At 48.0% G+C, this 19,403-nt stretch overlaps 1 protein-coding gene across 1 annotated transcript; it reads left to right on the top strand.

The window, feature by feature from the left end:
* Positions 1-6,349: 6,349 nt before the first annotated feature.
* Positions 6,350-17,556, top strand: Krt79 (keratin 79). The gene is made up of 9 exons (XM_003476274.3): positions 6,350-6,858; positions 8,585-8,805; positions 9,760-9,820; positions 9,939-10,034; positions 14,379-14,543; positions 14,759-14,884; positions 15,499-15,719; positions 16,367-16,401; positions 16,674-17,556. Exons 1-9 carry the CDS (start codon positions 6,391-6,393, stop codon positions 16,874-16,876), a joined length of 1,596 nt encoding a protein of 531 aa, XP_003476322.1. The 5' UTR covers positions 6,350-6,390; the 3' UTR covers positions 16,877-17,556.
* Positions 17,557-19,403: the final 1,847 nt, after the last annotated feature.

Below are 19,403 nucleotides of genomic sequence, written 5' to 3'. Positions count from 1 at the left end.
CTGCTCTGGGTCTCTGTTTCTCTAGCTCTTCATGATGTGACATCTCCCTGGTGGGTATTTCTTTGTCTCTGTCCCTCTTCTCTCCTTCCCACAAACTATTCAGATAAAACCATACTTGAGGCTCTTTGCTAGGACTGGGCTATGCAGGCAAGGGTCATGTCATGTCTCTCCCACTCCATCTACTCCTGGTGTCTCCAGGATCATCTATTCTGCCAGCAGGAGCCAGAGCTCCATTCTCAGTTCTCAGCCTCTGGAGTCAGAGCCTAGCCTCCTAGGAGTAAGACAGATCCTCTGTGCTGGAAAATGGGGATTTTGTGTCCTGTTCTGTCTAGTCCCATTCCTTTGACACCTGGGTTCCAGCTTATGCAAGCCATCAAGCCCTAGATAATATTACCTCTTCTATTTCTCATTTATAAAGCTTAACCTGGCTCTTACATAGAAATGCCCCAGCAGGTTCAGTTTAGCACAGATGCTAAGCAATAGCCTTTAAATATGCGTCCTTAGAAGAGAGGTCTCAGGGCAGAGATAAATGTTCTCTGTAGCAATTTGCAGTGTTTCTGCTACTTTTCCCTGCAGTTTAGCTCTGCCTCCTGCTTGCACACCTCACCCAGCAAGATAAAAGTTGTGCAGATCCCCAGCCTGCTCTCCTTAGAAGGCAGTTTGTGGAATATCCATGCCCCACGGCATCCCACTGAAATGCCGGTCAGATTGTCAAAGGAATCCTTCAGATTTTCCTGTGTGCCCTTGAGTGCTGTCCAGCTTCATCTCCCTTTTCCTGAATGTTTCTGAGTCTTGTGACTTGCTCCCTCGTCATCGGACTGCTGTGACAGGTTCTAGTACTGACCTGGGACAGTCCCCTTCATCTTTGCTTTTTCTTCTTCCTAAATCAGCACCGAATTTTTCTCTTCCTAGAAATCTTTATTTCTCCACATCTGAGCCTGCTGGACCCTTCCTGTCCCCAGAACAATCTGGCTGCACCTGTTGCCACCTGGGCTCTGTCTGTCAAGTGCTGGCAGGGGACTCAGCTCCTCTGTTAGCCTGAGACCTCTGGGCAGGTACATCTGTGTTCACGCCTGCGTACATATTTCAGCCCAGCCTGTTCCTGGGAGCTGGAATTGTCCTCCTACTTCCTTCTCTCTTGGCTTCCACCCCATCTCCAGGCCTGTCTGAACAAGAGGCTGCAAACTTCCCCTCCTTTCCTCTCTTATCAAGAAGCACTGCAGGAAGCCAGGCAAGTAGGAGTCAGGAGCAGGACTGGGAGGGCCTTCGAGAATGGTCTTCTCCACCCACCCAGACTGCGGTGTGGGGGTGTGGGCTTTCGCCTTCTCTCCTTTCCCTTCTCCCTTCCACACCCAGGTGGGGACCCTGCTCTGTCGCCTGGGGTTTGGGTGGTCATTGTCTCCTGCTTTTAGGAAGCAAGCAGCCCTCTTCTCAGATCCACAGGTCTCTCGTCCAAGAAGTGGCCCAAGAAGAGGCTTTCAGCTTTGTGAGAAGTAGATGTGAGTGGCTGAGAATGGGAGCCTTCAGCTGGAACCTTTGGGCTTGAATCCCAGTCCTGCCATTTCCCAGCAGTGTCTTTGATCAAGTGACTTAACTCCCCATGCTCCCGGTCCTTCTCTGTAGCAGACATTTATAGCAATACCTATCTCACAGGGCTGCGTGGGACCATGTGTCAGCATCCTTGGAGGAAATAAATTTACCCAAGATAGCTCAATTAAATTGACTTTTTGTTAAGAAAGTTATATTTTGTCTTTTTTCCTAGAAAGCACTGATGATCTTCCTTCAGTGTTGAAAGACTTGACTCTTTACATGGGCTGACGGTGGCACCTTTGGTTCTGAACTGGGGTGGGTTGTTTGGGTCTTGGGGCTTTACTGGAACCATTCCTGAAAACTGCTGTGAATGGACAACTAGGGCAGCAACACAGCTACATTCATGGCTCAGGGAGCTCACAGATGTCATGAGCACTTGCTGGAAGAATGTCCCTGAAGGTGGTGGTGTCTGTCATATGTAAAATGATGTACTTCATAATGGCCTTGTCTCAGGGCACTCACTGATGTATGCAGTGAATTGTGTGTGACTCTGGTTCTTTTTGGCGTGATCATTGTTCCTTCTTTTCTTTTGTCATCCTGAAAGCAAGGGCCCAAGAGAGCTACACTGATTTTAATGAAAGGATGAGTGTGTGGGGTTGGAAAAGACCCGGAACCCAAAGTCTCAACAGCATAGGACTAACCCTAGAGTGGTCCAAGGACTAATGCAGTTTTCCAAGACCAAGAGGACTTCGGTGCTAAAACAGGGACAGTCCTGGGACTGTCAGGGCAAATGGGTTGCCCTATGGGGAGCTGAAGAGATAAGAGAAGTGGACCAGATGGATAACAGAGTTGCTGGAGCTGTGGAGGAGGGAGCCCTGGAAGAGCTATAGTTGTGTAGTGAGGAAGCAAATAACGATCCCTAATCTCCCTCCTGCTCTGCTCTCTCGCCTGTGTTTTTTTGTGGTCAATCCAATTGGAAGCAGAAGGCAGGGGAGCAGCCCGCACAGTGACAAGAGGGGAAACAGTAGCTTGGGGGTGGGAAGGGGCTGGTGGAGCACAGTTAGTGTGGAGGAGAAACATGTTATTTGCATGACAAGTGCTTAGGCTACTCTGGGCCAATAAATGCTTCCTAACAATAAGGATTCTTGGATTAGAAAGTTCTGCTTTCCTCTGGAAGCTGCCTTCCCACTCCATTGCTCAGTCCCCAGGCTGGCCCACATTCCCAGGCTGCATGTTAAGGGCTTCATTGCTATTTCCAGGTGGTTTGCTCCCATCTTTTGGATGCAATGGAGTCAGTATTCAATCCTCTCTACTGTTGTGTCCTGCTGGCTGTGAGGGAGTCTGAGCAAGTGACAGTCTCCAGACCTGGGCCTCTGTTATGGATTAAAAACTGGTGGTCAACTTAAAGCCAGCTTAGTTAAATCAACATGGTGCTGAGTGTAGACGTTCCACCTGAGGAACGTTGTCAGCATAAATAGAGATGTGGAGAAGAGTGAGGCATTCTGGGTTTCTCTAAGTGTGGCTGTTTGAGCCGTTGGTTCTCCTGGAGGAGCTTTTCATGACGAGCTTCCCTAGTGTGAGTTCCACCACTGTCATCAGAGGAGCTCAGGACCTTGTTGGTGAGAGTGGCTGTGGTTCACTTTGGGGGAGCTCTGGTCCTTATATCGAGCATTGCTTTCTGGCTCTGGAAGGGAAGACATGTGTTGTTTAATCTCCAGGAAAAGCTTGTCACTCTGGCTTTCTGTCATGTACTCAAATGTTCTTACTATTGGAGGAGCTCGAGACCTCTGTGTTACTGAGGATGGCTGTGGTGCTTTTCAGGACACCCCTGGTCTTTGTTGTGAGTGTGATTTCTTGGCTCCAGTGTAGAATCCTTAACCTATTAGCACAGCTCCTTCACCCGCTAGTATAGATCTTCTAGCTTCCACCTCTGACCTTTGGGCCTTCCCAGCATGGATCTGTAAAACACACTGGTACGAGTCCTTCTCGTGGGCTCTAGACCTCTAGTTGGAACTTGTGGGAGGCATTGCAATGAGCTTTAGGTTTTCATCTGGACTCATGCAGGACATTGCTGTAGGATCCAGGCTCTTGGCTGAATATTCTGAGTCTTTAGTGTTGTGGACAGATTTCCTGCATTTTCTTGTGTTAACTCTGCATGACCATTATAAAATAATATAAATTCTGTGTCCTGATTCTAACTGTTCTCCTTACAACCCCTGACTACAACAACCTCACAGTGACAAGCAACAGCTTGTCCTTCACCATGGAGGCCTGGAGGGGAAGAAGGCACTTTTCCTCGGGCATGTTAAATAATATTTGTGAGTGACCATTGATCTGAAAGAGGCTTGTACATGTAGTAGACTAAATTAACTCTGTGCAACTACAGTTAGCTGAACACTAGGTAATTGCAGGAGGCTCTGTAACCAGTTAATTGATGAAAGTGTCTCTACAGTGCACTTCCATTTCCCATACATGCTGTCAAATTGTGTAATCAATTAGAGTCCTCTAAACCTGCTTTGATTCTGAGGGCTGTCTGAATCACAAAATCATTTAATGTTTTACTTTGCTCTGTTTATAATTGCTTAAATAAATTCTCCAAATTTTAAAATTTGGAGCATTCCCTCCTACCTTTTATTGGTACTAGAGATCAAACCCAGGGCTACTTTAACACTGAGTTACATTCTCAGCTCCTTTTATTTTGATTTTGAGGCAAGGTCTTGCTAAGTTTCTCAGGGTAAGGGGCCCTTGAACTTGAGATCCTTCTGCCCCAGCCTGCCAAAGGTTCTGGGTTTATGAATATTTCCCATTAAGGGCTGCAGAAAGAAGGGCTGAGCTTGTGTGTTTGAGAACAGACTGGAGAGAAAGGGCTGGAGGAGGCCGATTGGCCATAGTGGCCCTGTCAGAGCTGAGCTGGGGAGCAGCCCACCTGGGTGGGAGTGATGCTGTCTCCAAGCAACAGTGTGCTCCAGAGAGTGATGCTGAGCTGCTGCACAATGGTCACCAGCTCCCAGCTCAAAGCCTGCCACAGACAGACAGAGTGCTTGGTGAATATGTGAATGAGTTGTGTGCATGGATGTGTGAATGTGTCTCGGTTGGGGTGTATTTGTTGTTTACAGTTCAACTTCCACTCCCACCACCCCAGCTGGCTGCTGACTCAGAAGCCTGACATCACTCTCTTGCCCAGGGGCAGACAGCATATCTTGGAGCTAAGGCCCCACACAGAAGTCTCTCCTCCTTCACTGCCCCAGAAGAGATAAGGGAGGGTAAAAAAGAGATCCAAGCCTAGGGAGAGGAGACCTTTATGGTGGGCTGTTCTTAGAGGCAGAAGAACTAAGACCCAGCTTAGTGGAGCTTAGTGGAGATTTATCTTTCAGCCCATCTTCCCCAGATGCCTGTATCTTAACTCCAAACAGGGAGGGTAACCTATTAGGCACCGAGGGACTAATTTTGTGAGTACACTTCAACCCATCCCTTGTGGGAGCCAGTTTTAACTTCTTCAAGCAATTGGAAGGCATTTAGAGTCTCCCACTGGCCCTAGGAAAAGATCCCAGAGCCTCTTCAGGGATGGGAGAGGGTTCTCTCTGCCTGCTTTCCTTAGGCTAATTGAGGGTGACTCCTTTGTCAGGGTCCTATGCCTCTGTGTTGGGACCAGGGAGAGACAAACTGGCTGAACATCCCAGATTCAGCTTGACAGAGTATATTGGAGCATAGCAGGTACTGTCCTGGCTCCTCCCCCAAGGCTGGTCTGTCCTCTCTGGGGTCATTCTCCTGCTGAAAGCTAAAGGAGGCAAGGAGGGCCAGTCTCTAGGTCACCTCCCAATCATTTGCAGGCCTACTTTTATAGTCTGTTTTTGCCAAGGCTGTGTTTGGTCCCAGCCATCTGAGGGGGGAAGGGGTCAAGGAGTCAGTGACATAAAGGGCCCTCTGAATCAAGCATTTGGATTCCTGGTAGGCAGGGGAAGGGGGGGGGGAGTGATGAGACACATCATGAGATTCTTGGGGCTTTTGTTGAACATATACCTGTGGGATTTATACAGCTTTTCCAGAACAGGAGTATCTCCACCCACCCTTGGCTCTCTCCAAAGGTGAAATCCCTTCTGAGGAAATCTCCATTACAGGAGAAGGCTGGGATCTCAGTTTATGACTGAAGAACCAAGAAGATGTGGGCTGTGGTCCTAGTTCACAGGCCCTATCTGAGAACCTTGGGCCTTCCCGACCCCTTCTTCGGCCCTCTGCTTGGACAAGGCCTCTCTTTCTTCCTTGAATCTATTTTTGTCCTACAGGGTCTTTGTCTAGTATGTGATGAAAGAACAGTCTCTATAACCATCTCTCACCTGTGCCCCAACACTGGCTCTGCCAGGAGGCAGTAGGCTGTGGGCTGGGAGGCTGGAGCTAAGGCAGGCCTGGGCTATCTCTCTAGCAACCCATTGCCCAATGCTCCCTCCTCTACCACTTACATAGCCCTGAGCCCCAAGGCTTGGCTTACAACAGGGCCCTGGGACAAACCCCACAGAACAGAGCCCCATTGATGGCAGCCATCAGTGCTGGGTGGGAGGAGACCAAGCCAGCCACTGGGTGGTGGACGTGGCCGTGGGAGCCTCTGTCATCTTGCTCCAAATGAGGAGAGCCTGAGGGAGGAGATGGTGGCATCCAACCCAAACATTCTGAGCTCAACCCCAGCTCCAGAGTACAGGTGATGGCTGGGAGGGGCCAACCCTCCTCCCTGGGGTGATGGGGAAGGGGTGTGTATTTCAGAGCCTAGGGGCCAGCCCAGCTAGGAAAAGATAAAAAGGCCATTAGTAGCCCAGCAGCTCACTGTACTCCTTCCTACTCTCAGTCTGCTTTGGTGCTCTGACAGCCATGAGGTCCTCCTTGTCTCGGAAGACCTATGCAACCAAAGGAGGTTTCAGCTCCAACTCAGCCAGTGGAGGGCGCGGCTCTCGGACCCACACCAGCTTCAGCTCAACGACCATGTCCCGGAGCAGTAGCAGTGGTGGTGGGGTCCATTGTGGCCCCCGCATGGGTGGCTTTGGCAGCCGGAGCCTCTATAATTTGGGGGGCAGCAAGAGTATCTCGGTCAGTATGGCCTCCTCAGGCCGGGGTCTTGGAGGCTTTGGCCTTGGCAGTGGGCCCTATGGAGGCCTGGGTGCTGGCAAACAGACATTTGGGCCCGTCTGTCCTCCTGGTGGGATCCAGGAAGTCACTGTCAACCAAAGCCTGTTGACCCCTCTCAATGTGGAGATAGACCCAGAGATCCAGCGGGTGCGCACCCAAGAGCGTGAGCAGATCAAGATCCTTAACAACAAGTTTGCCTCTTTCATCGACAAGGTGGGCTGGGTTGGGAGTGGAGGCTTGGTGTGGAAGCTGGGGCTCAAGGAGGTGGGCCAAAGGGTGTTCTAGCTCACATGCACAGGGTGGGGCTTGTAGAATAACTTTGATCTCTGTCATCCTAATCTTGGAGTCTGAGATTGGATGACCCATCTTCTGGGTCTTTGCTTTAAATGCAAGTGAATCTCTATCCATCTCTGAGGCCTACTGTTCGTTTCCACCTTGACTATGTTGGAATCTTGCTTATCATCATAATTAACATGGTTATGCAGTAGCCCTACCTTACAATTAAAATTGGATGGTTCCTGTTACTCCTGAGTGTGCTAGCCTTTACCAATTTTTATCATTTTACAGCGGGTAGAATTATGGCTCAAGAGTCCATAGATTGCAGGTTGGTCCCTGTATGCCCCTCTCCTCCAAAAGCTGATGTGATCAGAATACAAGTGGGGTGGGGGCGCCAGGGAAGTTCCCATTATTTCCCCTTCCTCTGCTGCATGTTCAAGCTAAGAAGCTCAGTTTGTGATGGACAATGAGGAGGCTGGTCACCATTCGTCACAGCATTTGACCTGTTGCAGAATGTCCTGAATCCTTTATTTGGCCTCAGGCCGATGGGGGTAATTTTATACTGTATTCTCACATCTCTTGGGTCCTTTTCCTGGCATTACTTATCTTGGTCCTGAGCCATAGCAGTGGGGTCATGATGGGGAAGATCTGGGTGGACAATCACATCTTGTGATTCATGCTTTTACAAAGAACATTCACAGCCCTTTCTCATGTGGTAACTTCTAGGGTTGCACAAGGAGTCAGGATATATAAATATTGTACTCTTTTTTAGATAAGAAACCGAGATTCAGAAAAGCCACGTGATTTGGCCAGGATCACTGAGGTCTTTGAAGGCAGAGGAAGAACTGGGAGCTCAGTTTCTAGACACCGTGATTCTTTGCACTGAGAGAGCACCTACCCCTTGGAGTTTGGGGCAGCATCACTGTGGACTGGGGTGCTGTAGAGGCGGGACTGGGGAGAATGGATGGCAGAGGATGAAGGAAACTGCCACGCCCACCTCCTCACCTTCTCCCCAGTTACTTTTGGTTCTTTTGTGGGACTGGCCCAGAGGTCAAAGTGACAAAATCTTTTCTCAGGCTTACAGAATCACAACCTGGAATCTGGGGGTGTGAGAGCTCAGTGTCTAGTGTTTCAAAACTCTGGCTAGGCAGTGTGTGTGTCTGTCTCCTTCTGAGTCTGTAGAGGCAGAGTCTGGGCAAAAGTGATTTAAATGAATTTTTAATTTTGAAAAAATGTGAAATTTGAAGTTGCAAGAATTGTACAACATAGTCTTGAATGTTCTCTCAGATTCAGCATTTTAAAAAATTTTGTCACATTTTTTCTTTCTTTTTCTCTCTTCATGTATCTTCAACATAGTACTTGATTTTGGTGCAGAATTAGGGTGTAGAAACTCAGATTAGTCCATTTTATTCAGGACAAGTGAGGAAAGGAGACTTAAAGGGAAACTATTTGACCAAGTTCACAGACCCACCAAGCTGGGGCTTATACATATTTTATCTTGCAGATTTGACTGTCATCCCAGTGGGGACTGCTCTCTAGCAATGTGCAGGTGGTGCTGCACTGCCCCTGTCAGGCTGGGTTGGGGTGATGGTGGGCCTTGTTCTGGGCCCCTCCTGTGGCCAAGAATGACACTTGCCTGCTGGTTCTTCTTTTTCTGGCTCAGGTGCGCTTCCTGGAGCAACAGAACAAGGTGCTAGAGACCAAATGGGCATTGCTACAGGAACAGGGACAGACCCGAGGGGTAACCAGGAACAACCTGGAGCCTCTCTTTGAGATCTATGTGAACGGCCTGCGGAGGACTTTGGAGAACTATCAGGGCGAGCGGGGGAGGCTGGACTCAGAGCTGAAGAACGTGCAAGAAGGCCTCGAAGACTTCAAGAACAAGTGAGGAGAGCTGCCCTGTTCCCAGGGTCCCGCTGGTGCTCAGGTTGAGGGTGCTGCTGCCTGGAGAATTAGCATGTTGTGTGTTGTTATTTGAAATTAAGTGTTCTTTTAATAAGGTGGTGAGAATAGAATACCAAACCCAGTGTTCTCACATCCACTTTAATAATTATTGACTCATAGCCAGTCACATTCAATCTCACCCCCTCCTTCCTTCCATCCCACCTTAGTGCTGTCTTGAAGCAAATCCTAGCCATCATGCCATAGATTCACAAATGTTTTTCTAGTCATATTCATATCATAATCTGCCTCACTTATTAAGTCATAAACTCAAAACTATAGTCATACCTAAAACTTTTAAAACAGTAATTCTTTAATATCATCAAATATCCAGCTGATTTGAAATCTTCAATTCTCCATAAATGTCATAGATGTAGAAAATACAGTTTGAGTCAAGCTTCCAAGTAAGTTTCAGCTATTGTACTTGGTGGACATATGCGTATGTATATTTACAAATTTAAGGTCCAGTTTTTATAGCTTTTCCTATAACACCACACGAGTGATTTCTATACCTTGAAGTCTTAGCAAATGTGGTTGGCAGGAGTGACTGCCTTCAGGGACTGAGAAGGTTAAGTGTTGCTGGCACATCTTCTCTTGTTCCTGCAGATTCCTAAGGGCTTTGATCCAGAGATGTAGCTGCTCTTGATTGCTTTTCTGTAATTTATTTGTTGTACAAATTCTGTGCCTCTTTCCTCAAATAGGGATGGGAAGAGAGAATATTTAAGTAAAAGCAGTGCCTTAAGTTTTTTTTTTACTGGTTGGCTACACTGAAGAACTGTTTTTCCAAAGTGTCCTTGGGGTATGGGGTTTCCATTTGGGCTTCTTAAAGCTGAGTGGGCCCAGTGCCTAACAGGCAGAAAGGGGCTGAGCCTGGCCTGAGCCTTTCCTGTGTATCAGGTATGAGGATGAAATCAACAAGCGAACTGCTCTGGAGAACGAGTTCGTGGTGCTCAAGAAGGTGAGCAGGGTGCAGGGGACTGGGAAAGGTGGGTCTTTGGCTGTGAGGGTGCTGGCTTGATTGGGAAAGATGTAAGACCCTGGAGGGCTGAGCATTTGCCTCTCTCCCTCATCTCCAGGATGTGGATGCTGCATACATGGCCAAAACGGAACTGCAGGGAACAGTGGAGTCCTTGCAACAGGAGATTGACTTCCGGCACCGCCTCTATGAATTGGTGAGATGGAGAGTGGATGGGGTAATTTGCATTCATTTGCATGCAGCACTGAACATGCAGTATTTGCATGCAGCACTGAAGGTTCTCCATGGAAATCTGACCTGAGTACATCAGTGTAAACTACCTGGTAAAGATGAGACCTTGACATTTTTTATTTTATTTTATTTTTTGACATTTTTTAATGAATGCTGCTTTCCATGTATTAAGTGCTCTTGATGGACCAAGCTTCTCTAATTCCCTCAGTTCCACAGGGTAGGTACTATTTTGTTCTCCACTTTATAGTCATGGGCACTGGGGCTCCCAGTAACTTAGTGGTCACAGAGCCAGTAAGAGGTGATGTCAGGATTCAAACTCTGCTGTTGAACTCCAGCACTGGGCTCTAGTTACTCTTCTCTCTTCCTGCCCCTTTTGTAATGGAGGAGAGGACAGAGCAGCAGATGCAGAGAGAGGAGGGACTGGATTCTAGGTTGGAGCAGTGCTGGATAGATCAAAGAATCCCGGAGGTATCAAGGGGCCTTAGAGACTAAGGTTAGAGGGTTGAAGTTAACATGAACTAATCAGAGAATCATTAGTCTGAACATTAGAAAGGACCTCAAGGTGCAAGTTTATGTCCCCAGGGCACGAACTCTTTCTATGACATCCCTGACAGGTATAGATAGTACTTCTTATGACGGGGAGTTCACTGTCTTTGAGGGAAGCCTTTCTTTTTTTCTTCTTTTTATTCTCAAGCCAGTGTTTCTGTATGTAGCCCAGGCTGGTCTTGAACTTGCAATCCTCTTGCTTCAGCCTTGCAAGCAGCTGGGACTACAGTTGTGTACCATTGTGCCTGACCTGACATAATGTGTTTCCTACTACAGCCTTTTAGAGGGCAAGTTGATTAAGGAACAAAAACCTATGGCTTGTGAGGGAGTTCAGGAAACAGGGATCCTAGGGAAGTTTTTAGAAAATAGAAGAGCAGGGAGAGACAACGTTTGTATAGCTTCATGTGGTACTAGTTTATGAATTAACTTCAGAAATATCTCCATCTTATCATATTAACTCCTTCATTAACCCGTGGAGTTTTTCACACAGGTACTTCACAAGGAGGCATACATTCACTCTCAGCCAGCTTCCTTAATTTGGGTAGTTGAGATTTTGAAACAGAATGTAAGAATTAACCGTTCCTGGCTAGGCACATGTGGTGGCACATGTGTGTAATCCCAGGACTCAGGAGGCTGAGACAGGAGGATTGACACGAATTTGAGGCTAGTCTGGGCTACATGGTGAGTTCAAGGCTAACCTGAACTACATTGTGAGAATGTGTGTCAAAAAGAGAGAAATGTGAAGTGATATTTTGTGGTTTCATCAAATCATTTTAAGACTATTTATTTATTTAAAGATAGGATCTTGCTAAGTTGCACAGGCTGGCCTCAAACTTGAGAGTTTTCTTTCTCAGCCTCCTGAGTGGCTAAGATTACATATGTGGGCCACCATGCTGGGTTCACATGGCACTTTGAAATTTGATTCTCCTGCTCAATGTATTAGTGATGCCCTGCTTTGGGTCATCTGCAGACGTGATGAACTTTCTGTTTAGTTCTTTGATAATACTTCAGTGTAAATCATTGGCACTCAGGTCAAGGTGGTCAAGGTCAAGAACTGAGTCCTAGGAGTCTTCAGTGGTGGCTTTCCATTGGGCTATCACTCTACTGATCAATAATGTGTAAGGTGCCTCAGCTATTCTAAAATTCACTTAAGCAGACCATCATCTGTAGCATATTTTTTTGGTCTTGTTTTGGAGAATGTAAGAAATACTTGGTCAAACAATTCCCCTGGCAAGCTTCTGCAGCTTAATAATATAACAGGAAGGAAAATATAATCCATTTTGTTTTTCCCTTTGGGAACTCTTATTTTTTTGAGACAGGATCTCACTATGTAATGCAGGCTGGCCTTGAACTCACTTGAGTAGTCTAGGCTGAGCTTGACCTCACAGAGGCAGTCCTGCTACCTCCATGCCTGGCCCTTAGGGAACTCTTGATGGCTTTGTACATCCATAAATATTTTCTAATGTATTCTGGAGGTTTTTAAGGTTTGACATCCAGTTTAATTTGGAAAATCTGAAGTCTTTCTTTGAAAATCAGGACATTTGTAGCGTTGGTGCTCTAAAATCTTTCCTCCTTTTTCTGTTTCATGAGGATCACTGGCTGTCCATTCTGCTGGGCTTCCTCAATGATCCCTTAGGATCTGCTCTCCTAGGCTGGGCCACTGAGATCCCAACCATGTCAAGGCCTCATACCTTCCATGTCTGTGCGGGTTTCTACTTCCTGAAGCATATTTGCTGCCCTTTCCACATTGATGACTTCTCCATGATGGAAATGAAGCAAATGACAAAGCAGTTGAGTTGTTGGCTTTTCTTGGTCTTCAGCATGGATTAGCTCAATGGTACTTGCCTTATTCTTCTTCTCTTGAGCCTATGTGTACCAGCCTGAGTGTTTCCCTGGCTTCTCCCTGGTTGTACTGCTCTCCATTAACATCTCTCCTTATTCTGCATGTGTGGAGCTCTCTGGAGAGGACTTGAGGCACTCTACAGAAGTTTCAAGAGGTCTCCCCAGGTTCTTCTTTGTTGAGATGATGGATGGTTCATGGATTAGGGCTTTCTTGTCCTCTCATAGGGTCTGTTCTCTCTTTCCTTTTCTGGATGTTTTGACCTTGCTAAGACTCATGGCAGATCCATCCAGCATTCCTTTCCATTGCTACCCCTTGTTCATTTGATAAATATCTGCCGAATACCTTCCATATAGCAACCAAGACAGAGTCCTTATCTTTGGGGACAAGTTATCAAGTGTTGAGAGCTGTGCTGGGGACAGCCACAAGGTGCTGAGGCACAGAGAGGAGGCTGTGGCTGGCCCTTCTTGGGAGGACTGGGGGAGCTTTTGGAGGAGATGACATTTGAGTTGGGTCTTAAGGAAGGGCTGGACTTCTGAAGGAGTAACAGGGAGGGTCTACCAGTCAGGGACCTGCCTGTGCAGGTCACAGATGTCAAAGAACACAGGTAATTGGCAGGCTGGGCATCGAGTGAGGGAAGAATTAGGTGGAAAACTGGAAAGGAAAGGTGAGCTCCCTACCAAGCTGGGGCCATTTTTTGCCCAAGTGCCTTATTCACCATCCGTGGTTTTTTGTGGCAAGAAGGAAGACCAGGACAGTGGTCCCTTTGTTACCTCATGGGATTTGTCAGTTTGAAACTAGTCTCCTTATTGCTTTGTGACTTGGAACAAGCTACTCGATCTCCAGGGGATTGGAAAGGACATGTGATGTGCTAGTGCCTGTTAACTGTCTAGCCTGGTGTCTGAATTATACAGCAAATACTCAGTGAATGAAGACAGTTGTTATCCTCTTTCTTCTGAACATAATACCCTGTGCTGTCATGTGAGAAACACTGGAGATGGGGCCAGAATATAGAAGGTATTGACCTTTAGAGGGAGGACTGCCTCTCAGGGACCCTCCGAGGAAGACTTAAGTCAGTGGGTGATTGGTCAGACTGGGGCTGAAGACTATTTGGTGGTGGCCTAGAAGGGATCACAGGAGACAGTGAGGCAAGGCCCACTGGAAGCCAGTGTAGCTATGTCCTAGTACCCAGCATATGAGCTCTCTACTGTCTACTGCCTTCTCTGCTGTCATAGCACCTTGCCTTCTTCACTTAAAAGTTCTGGGCTGACTTTCCTAAGGTGTGGGCTTTAGTTTTGCATATAAAAGCAATGGCCCTAGAGATTCAGGAAAGGTCCAAGAGTATCACACATCTAGAGAGATCACAGGAAACTCCTCAGCTTTGTTCTTCAGCTGGTTGGTTTCACCTTGTGTCTGGTGGTCTGATATGTGTCACTTGTCTTCTGAGCCTCTTTCCTCACTTGCTAGTTGTTGCTTGCAAGGAAGACTGGCTTAATATCACATGCTCGTGGGCAGGGCCACTGTGCACCGGGTACAGGTGGCCAGCTGGTTGGCACTAGCTGCCCCCACATCTCCCAAGGTGACATGCAAGCCCAGCTGTGGGCCTGTTGCCTCACAATGATCTGAGGATTAAAAGGACCATGAATGTATTCCGTGCCAGGCACCAGCACAGGGCAGGAAGCACGTGTTCCCTTTCTTCTGTGATCACTCAGAGGCCTGCAGATTCTCAGAACCAAATGAAGTCTGTGGAGATGGGAGCCCATATCCCAGCCAGGGAGATGAAATCTCTTCCTAAGTTGTGGTTTGCCTCTAAGGTGGAGCCTGAGAAGTGGAGTGGCCCTTCTAATGCCATCTGGGGGGCCCTATCTGCTTGCCCAGAGCCTGCGTTTGGGACACTGGTAGCAGCTGTTTCTATTTCTTCAGGAGCTGAGCCAGGTGCAGACCCATGTGTCTGATACCAATGTTGTCTTGTCCATGGACAACAACCGAAACCTGGACCTGGACAGCATCATCGCTGAGGTCAAGGCCCAGTATGAGCTGATTACCCAGAGGAGTCGGGCGGAGGCTGAGGCTTGGTACCAGACAAAGGTGAGACAATGGCTGTTTCAGGTGCAGGGACTGGGAATGGACTCAGACTTCCTCTGCTGGGAGAAACCTGGGTTAGGCAGACCCTAGCACTTCTGGGAATCAGATTCGCTCAGTCTCCATAGGAGCCTCCAGCATCAAGGACAGGCCCTGGGATCAGTGGTTACTCATGGGGGCTGGGGCTCTCTGCTACTTACTGCCACTTCTTTGGCCTCCAGTACGAGGAGCTGCAGGTGACAGCTGGGAAGCATGGAGACAACCTTCGGGACACCAAGAATGAGATTGCTGAACTCACCCGCACTATCCAGAAGCTGCAGGGTGAGACAGATGCAGCTAAGAAGCAGGTGAGTCTCTACCTGGGGACCCTGAGCTCAGGCTTGAGTGCTGGCAGTGCTGCAGGGCCTTCTCATTGTCATCTGGAGGGGCAAGAGCTGCTCCTATTCTGACAGATGGGGGAATTCAAATGGTGGGCCAAGATTAATGTGCTGTTTTTAAAGGAGAAGAAATGGGCCCAGAGAGGGGAAGGGACTTGTAAGGCCACACAGCATATAAACAGTAGATCAGGTGGAAAAACTTCTTTTAAGGGCTGATCTGCCCATCTTCAGGGTGTCAGAGCAGGAAGGAGTCTGGGGCTCCAGGATACAGATTACATATAATGATCCTGTCAAGGGTGAATTGAAGTGTGAATTCTTCTTCATATCAGAATGAGGCATTTAGCTAACAGTGAGGTTGTTTCACTTATTTTTATGTTCTTCTGAAGCACTGATTAGATGTCGTTAAAGGCTTCCCTAGTGCTGCTACTTGATCCTGCTGTCTAATAACATTTCATCTCTCAGATGTACATTTCTCTTTTCATTCTTTCCAAGTTGGTTGGGTAAGGTGTGGGGATGGTGATGCCTGGCTTGAGGACAGAGAGATGGGAAGGGGGGTATTCCTAACCCCTCTCTCCTCTGGGCAGTGTCAGCAGCTACAGGAAGCCATTGCAGAATCAGAGGAGCGTGGAGAACTTGCACTGAAGGATGCTAAGAAGAAGCTTGGGGACTTGGATGCAGCTCTGCACCAGGCTAAGGAGGACCTGGCCCGGCTGCTGAGTGACTACCAGGCCCTTTTGAATGTCAAGATAGCCCTGGACGTGGAGATTGCCACCTACCGTGCACTGCTGGAGAGCGAGGAGAGCAGGTGGTGATTCCTCTCCCCTGATGGAGGACTCCCAGCACCATGTTGTGGGGAGCTCATGTAGTCTGCCCCAGTGCTGGCAGAGGGGGTGGGAACACCAGGGAGCAAGACTCCCAACTTGCCTCAAAGGGAGCTCCTTCCTGTGTTTCCATCTCTGCTGCCCATGTGGATGACAGAGCCATCTGTAATCCTTGGGCTGCTGGCACTCCTATGAGAAGGAAGCCTTCTCTTCCAATCCCAGATTCCATCATCAGTGGAAACTTTGAAATTAAAAAAAAAAAGGAGATATTTTTTCCTTGGGAGAGGCAGGAAGCAGGAAGCAGGAAAGCAGAGAAGTGGGCAGTTCATAGTGGGCTTGGTCTCCCTTGGTCAGGGCTGCTGTCCACGATGCTCACAGGGAGCAGGTGGAGGGAAGGGGATGAGTGGGACAGCCAGCTGGCAGCCCTAGGTCTCCTACAGCACTGGCTTCAGGCCCTGCTGGGAAGTCCATGATTCTTGGTACAGCCTCCAACACACACTTTCACGTCTCCTGCTTTTGTCACTGGACCCTGCCACTGAGCTAGTCCTCCATAAAGGGAGAGGGAGGGAAAGGGCTTGCACTTGGGTTCTTGGGACTACTGACCGTGTCCTGGTCTTTTTGCTTCCCCTAGGATGTCGGGAGAATGTCCCAGTGCAGTCAGCATTTGTGAGTATTTGCTGTGTAGTTCCAGCCCCACCCTTGGCCTGGCCCCAGAACTCTGCCTTGTTTCTCTAACCCCAGAACTCTGCCCTGTTTGCCTTAAAGTATGCTTCCTTCTTTGAGCCCCCGGGACAAGGACACAAGGTCCCACAGAGTGAGCTCTCTGTTCGGGGTTTCTCTGCCCAGGTGTCTTGGTTCTGCTGTCTGGTTTCTGCCCCCTCTGCCCAGGCCGTTACTGAAATGGTTTCCCTGCCTGACTCAGATCCTTTTCCTTGCAGCTGTGACTGGCAACTCCACCACCGTGTGCGGAGGCAGTGCAGCTGGCTTTGGGGGTGGCATCTCCCTGGGTGGGGGTGTTGGAGCCAGCAAGGGTGGATTCAGCACCAATATGGGCTGCGGCACTGTCAAGGGAGGTCCCTCTGGGGGCACCTCCATCCTGCGAAAGACCACCACGGTGAAGACGTCCAGCCGGAGGTACTAGCCACTGAGTCTTGCCAGCTGGGACCCGTATAGTCTTCCCTTGGTCCCACTCACCCATCTCTGCTTTGCTCCCCACCAAATCTTCTTATGAACAACCCCAGGGACCTCAGATTCAGGGTGTTTCATACCCACACTCTTTTTTTTAAAATTTTATTTAAAAGGAAAAAGAGAAAAACACAAAACAAAACAAAGTGGTGTAAGGGTACAAGTAATATAAAAAACAAAAACAAAAACAAAAAAACAAACAGTAAGAAATCACCAGTTAATAGATTACATATTATCATCTTAGAAACATACCCACACTCTTTGTACACATTTGTATTGGCTGAAAGGTACAAATCTACCCAGGTTTTCTCCTTGGTTGTGGGATGAGATGGGAGGGAAGCTTAGGGTCACTTGCTTGCATGATGTGCTTGGGTAATTTGGGGGTGACTTTCTGGTCACTGGGAGAAGGCTAGATATTCTAGGTCACCTCAGCTTCTCTCACCTCCTTTAGCCATTTGCTCTGGATCCAGGACAGGCTAATAAGAGGGTAATGAGAGAGGGAAGTTGGAAGTAGTTCCTAAAGGCTCTTCAAACCCTTCAGTCTCCTACCAGACCCATCAATTCCCTGAGTCTACCCACATCTCTGTAGCCTTTTGTGCCTGCAATGTGTCTCAAATAAATAGCAACTATATCTGTCTGGTTGTGGCTCAGTCGGTTCTGTTTTGGGGACTTGAAGTTGCGTCAATTTTTGTAATTTTTTTTGGTCCTGGGAATCAAACTCAGGACCTTGCACTTGCAAAGTTATGTCAATTGACTGGCACCTGATGGTTGAGGTAGTAACCACTACACACTCACCCTGTCTCAATAATTCTGGTTTGAGCCCATGATCTCAGTGCCTCTATTCTTCTAGGGCTCGTGCCTGATGTGCAGGAGGAGCCTAAGGTTCAGGGCGTGGATGTAAGTAGCTGAACACAGGACCTCGCTGCTGGGTGGCTGCTTACCACTCAGCCCACCCCCTGGTGCCCATTCAGCCCTACCTGCTCTATGAGGCAACTTCATGATTAGCTCAATGCAGAAGTCCTGAGCTTCAGAATATGGCTCATATGGGTTTAAATTCCAGTTCTTCCACTTACTGGCTGAATTACCTCAGATAATTCACTTATCCTCTCTAAGCTCAACTTTTTTCCTTTGTAAAATCAGGGTTGTGAGAACATATGTAAAGCATTTGTTTTAGGAGAGGGACTCTCAAAAAAATTGATTCTCTTTGGTTTCCTTCCCTCAGCTTCTGGCTTCCCAGCACATCCTCTTGAGGTCAGATGATTTCTCTCACAGCCCCATATTCAGCATCAATGCGCAACCAAATTTAATTGGATTTAGTGTGTTGCCCAAGAATTTAGCAGAATATCCCATTTTACAGAGAAGTCAATCAAGGCCCTCAGAAATCACCTTCATGCCCACAGCTACACAATGATTAGGGCAAGATAGTGATGCAAATTCAAACCCTCTCTCCTTTGTCCACTGGAACACCTTCATGCTCTGCCCCTGCTTCTGTGTCTCCTCATGTCTTGTGGCCTTGCCTCCATTGTGCCTTGGGATCACCTCCTTCCTCTTCAGCTCCACAACTCTTCACTCCAAACATGGTCCCCACGCCTCAGCCTACACCAAAGTAGTTTTACCTGGCTGACCCTGGTGGGCTGCTCTGCCTGCCTGGGGTGACTTTCCTGACTGTTGGAGGCTTCAGGCCAGTATACGAGGAGGCTGCTTACTTTTAGCTTGCTCACTCTTTTTCCTTGGGGAGCTGGAGGGCCATATAGTCCTCTGCCAGGGCTGAGCTGCAGAGGATTCTGGGAAAGTCCTGAGCTTGCACAGATAGAGCTCAGGCCAGCACTTGGCAAAGTTGGGGCAGTACCGAGTCCGGGAGGCAGGCACACTCACAGGTCTATGCTTCTGTTCTCAGGGGTTTGGAGTGTAGATCACTTTCCACGTGCACTCTTTTATGGATGATAAAGTTTCTGGAGACCCTCCTGTGTACTGTGGAGCCTCGAGTTGACCCAATTGTCCCAGTAGCCCATGACAAACTCTTATTTCCATTTGGCAGATGAGGAAAACAAGGTCCAGAGTGGTTAAGTCTAGAGTCACACAATTAATAAGCAACGCAGTTGGCGTGTGAAATCCAAGCAATCTGATTCTAGAGGCCAGGCTCTTAATAACCAGGCTATGCAGGTTGTATAGAAAAGGAATGTAAACCTGTGTGTGTGTGTGTGTGTGTGTGTGTGTGTGTGTGTGTGTGTATGTGTGTGATGCTAGGGATCAAACCTACGGACTTGTGTATGCCAGGTGAACGCTCTTTCTGTGAGCTATATCCCCAGTCCTAGAGAAAAAACAAATAGAGAAGTAGAGGATGCTAGAGTCAGAAGGAGCATTGGATGTTTCTAGTCCAGATTTTGGAAGAACTTGTCTAAATGCTACAATAAGCTAATGGTAGAGTAAAAGGAAATCACTGAAATTAAGTTTAGGATTTAGAAACTGAACAGCAGAGACAG

The sequence above is a fragment of the Cavia porcellus genome, unplaced genomic scaffold (assembly GCF_034190915.1).
Source record: "Cavia porcellus strain 051 isolate PalLab524CR breed Dunkin Hartley unplaced genomic scaffold, mCavPor4.1 scaffold_8, whole genome shotgun sequence".
Taxonomy (NCBI): Eukaryota; Metazoa; Chordata; class Mammalia; order Rodentia; family Caviidae; genus Cavia; species Cavia porcellus.
Note: the sequence above shows the minus strand (reverse complement) of the source record. Positions and strands in the feature narration are given on the sequence as shown.

What these genes read in the sequence shown, in the direction of transcription:
- Krt79 (XM_003476274.3), top strand. Translation starts at nt 6,391, where the DNA reads ATGAGGTCCTCCTTGTCTCGGAAGACCTATGCAACCAAAGGAGGTTTC. An exon ending in AGGCTTGGTACCAGACAAAG is followed by an intron (nt 14,544 to 14,758) that starts GTGAGACAATGG and finishes TTTGGCCTCCAG; the next exon opens with TACGAGGAGCTGCAGGTGAC. An exon ending in CTGGAGAGCGAGGAGAGCAG is followed by an intron (nt 15,720 to 16,366) that starts GTGGTGATTCCT and finishes TGCTTCCCCTAG; the next exon opens with GATGTCGGGAGAATGTCCCA.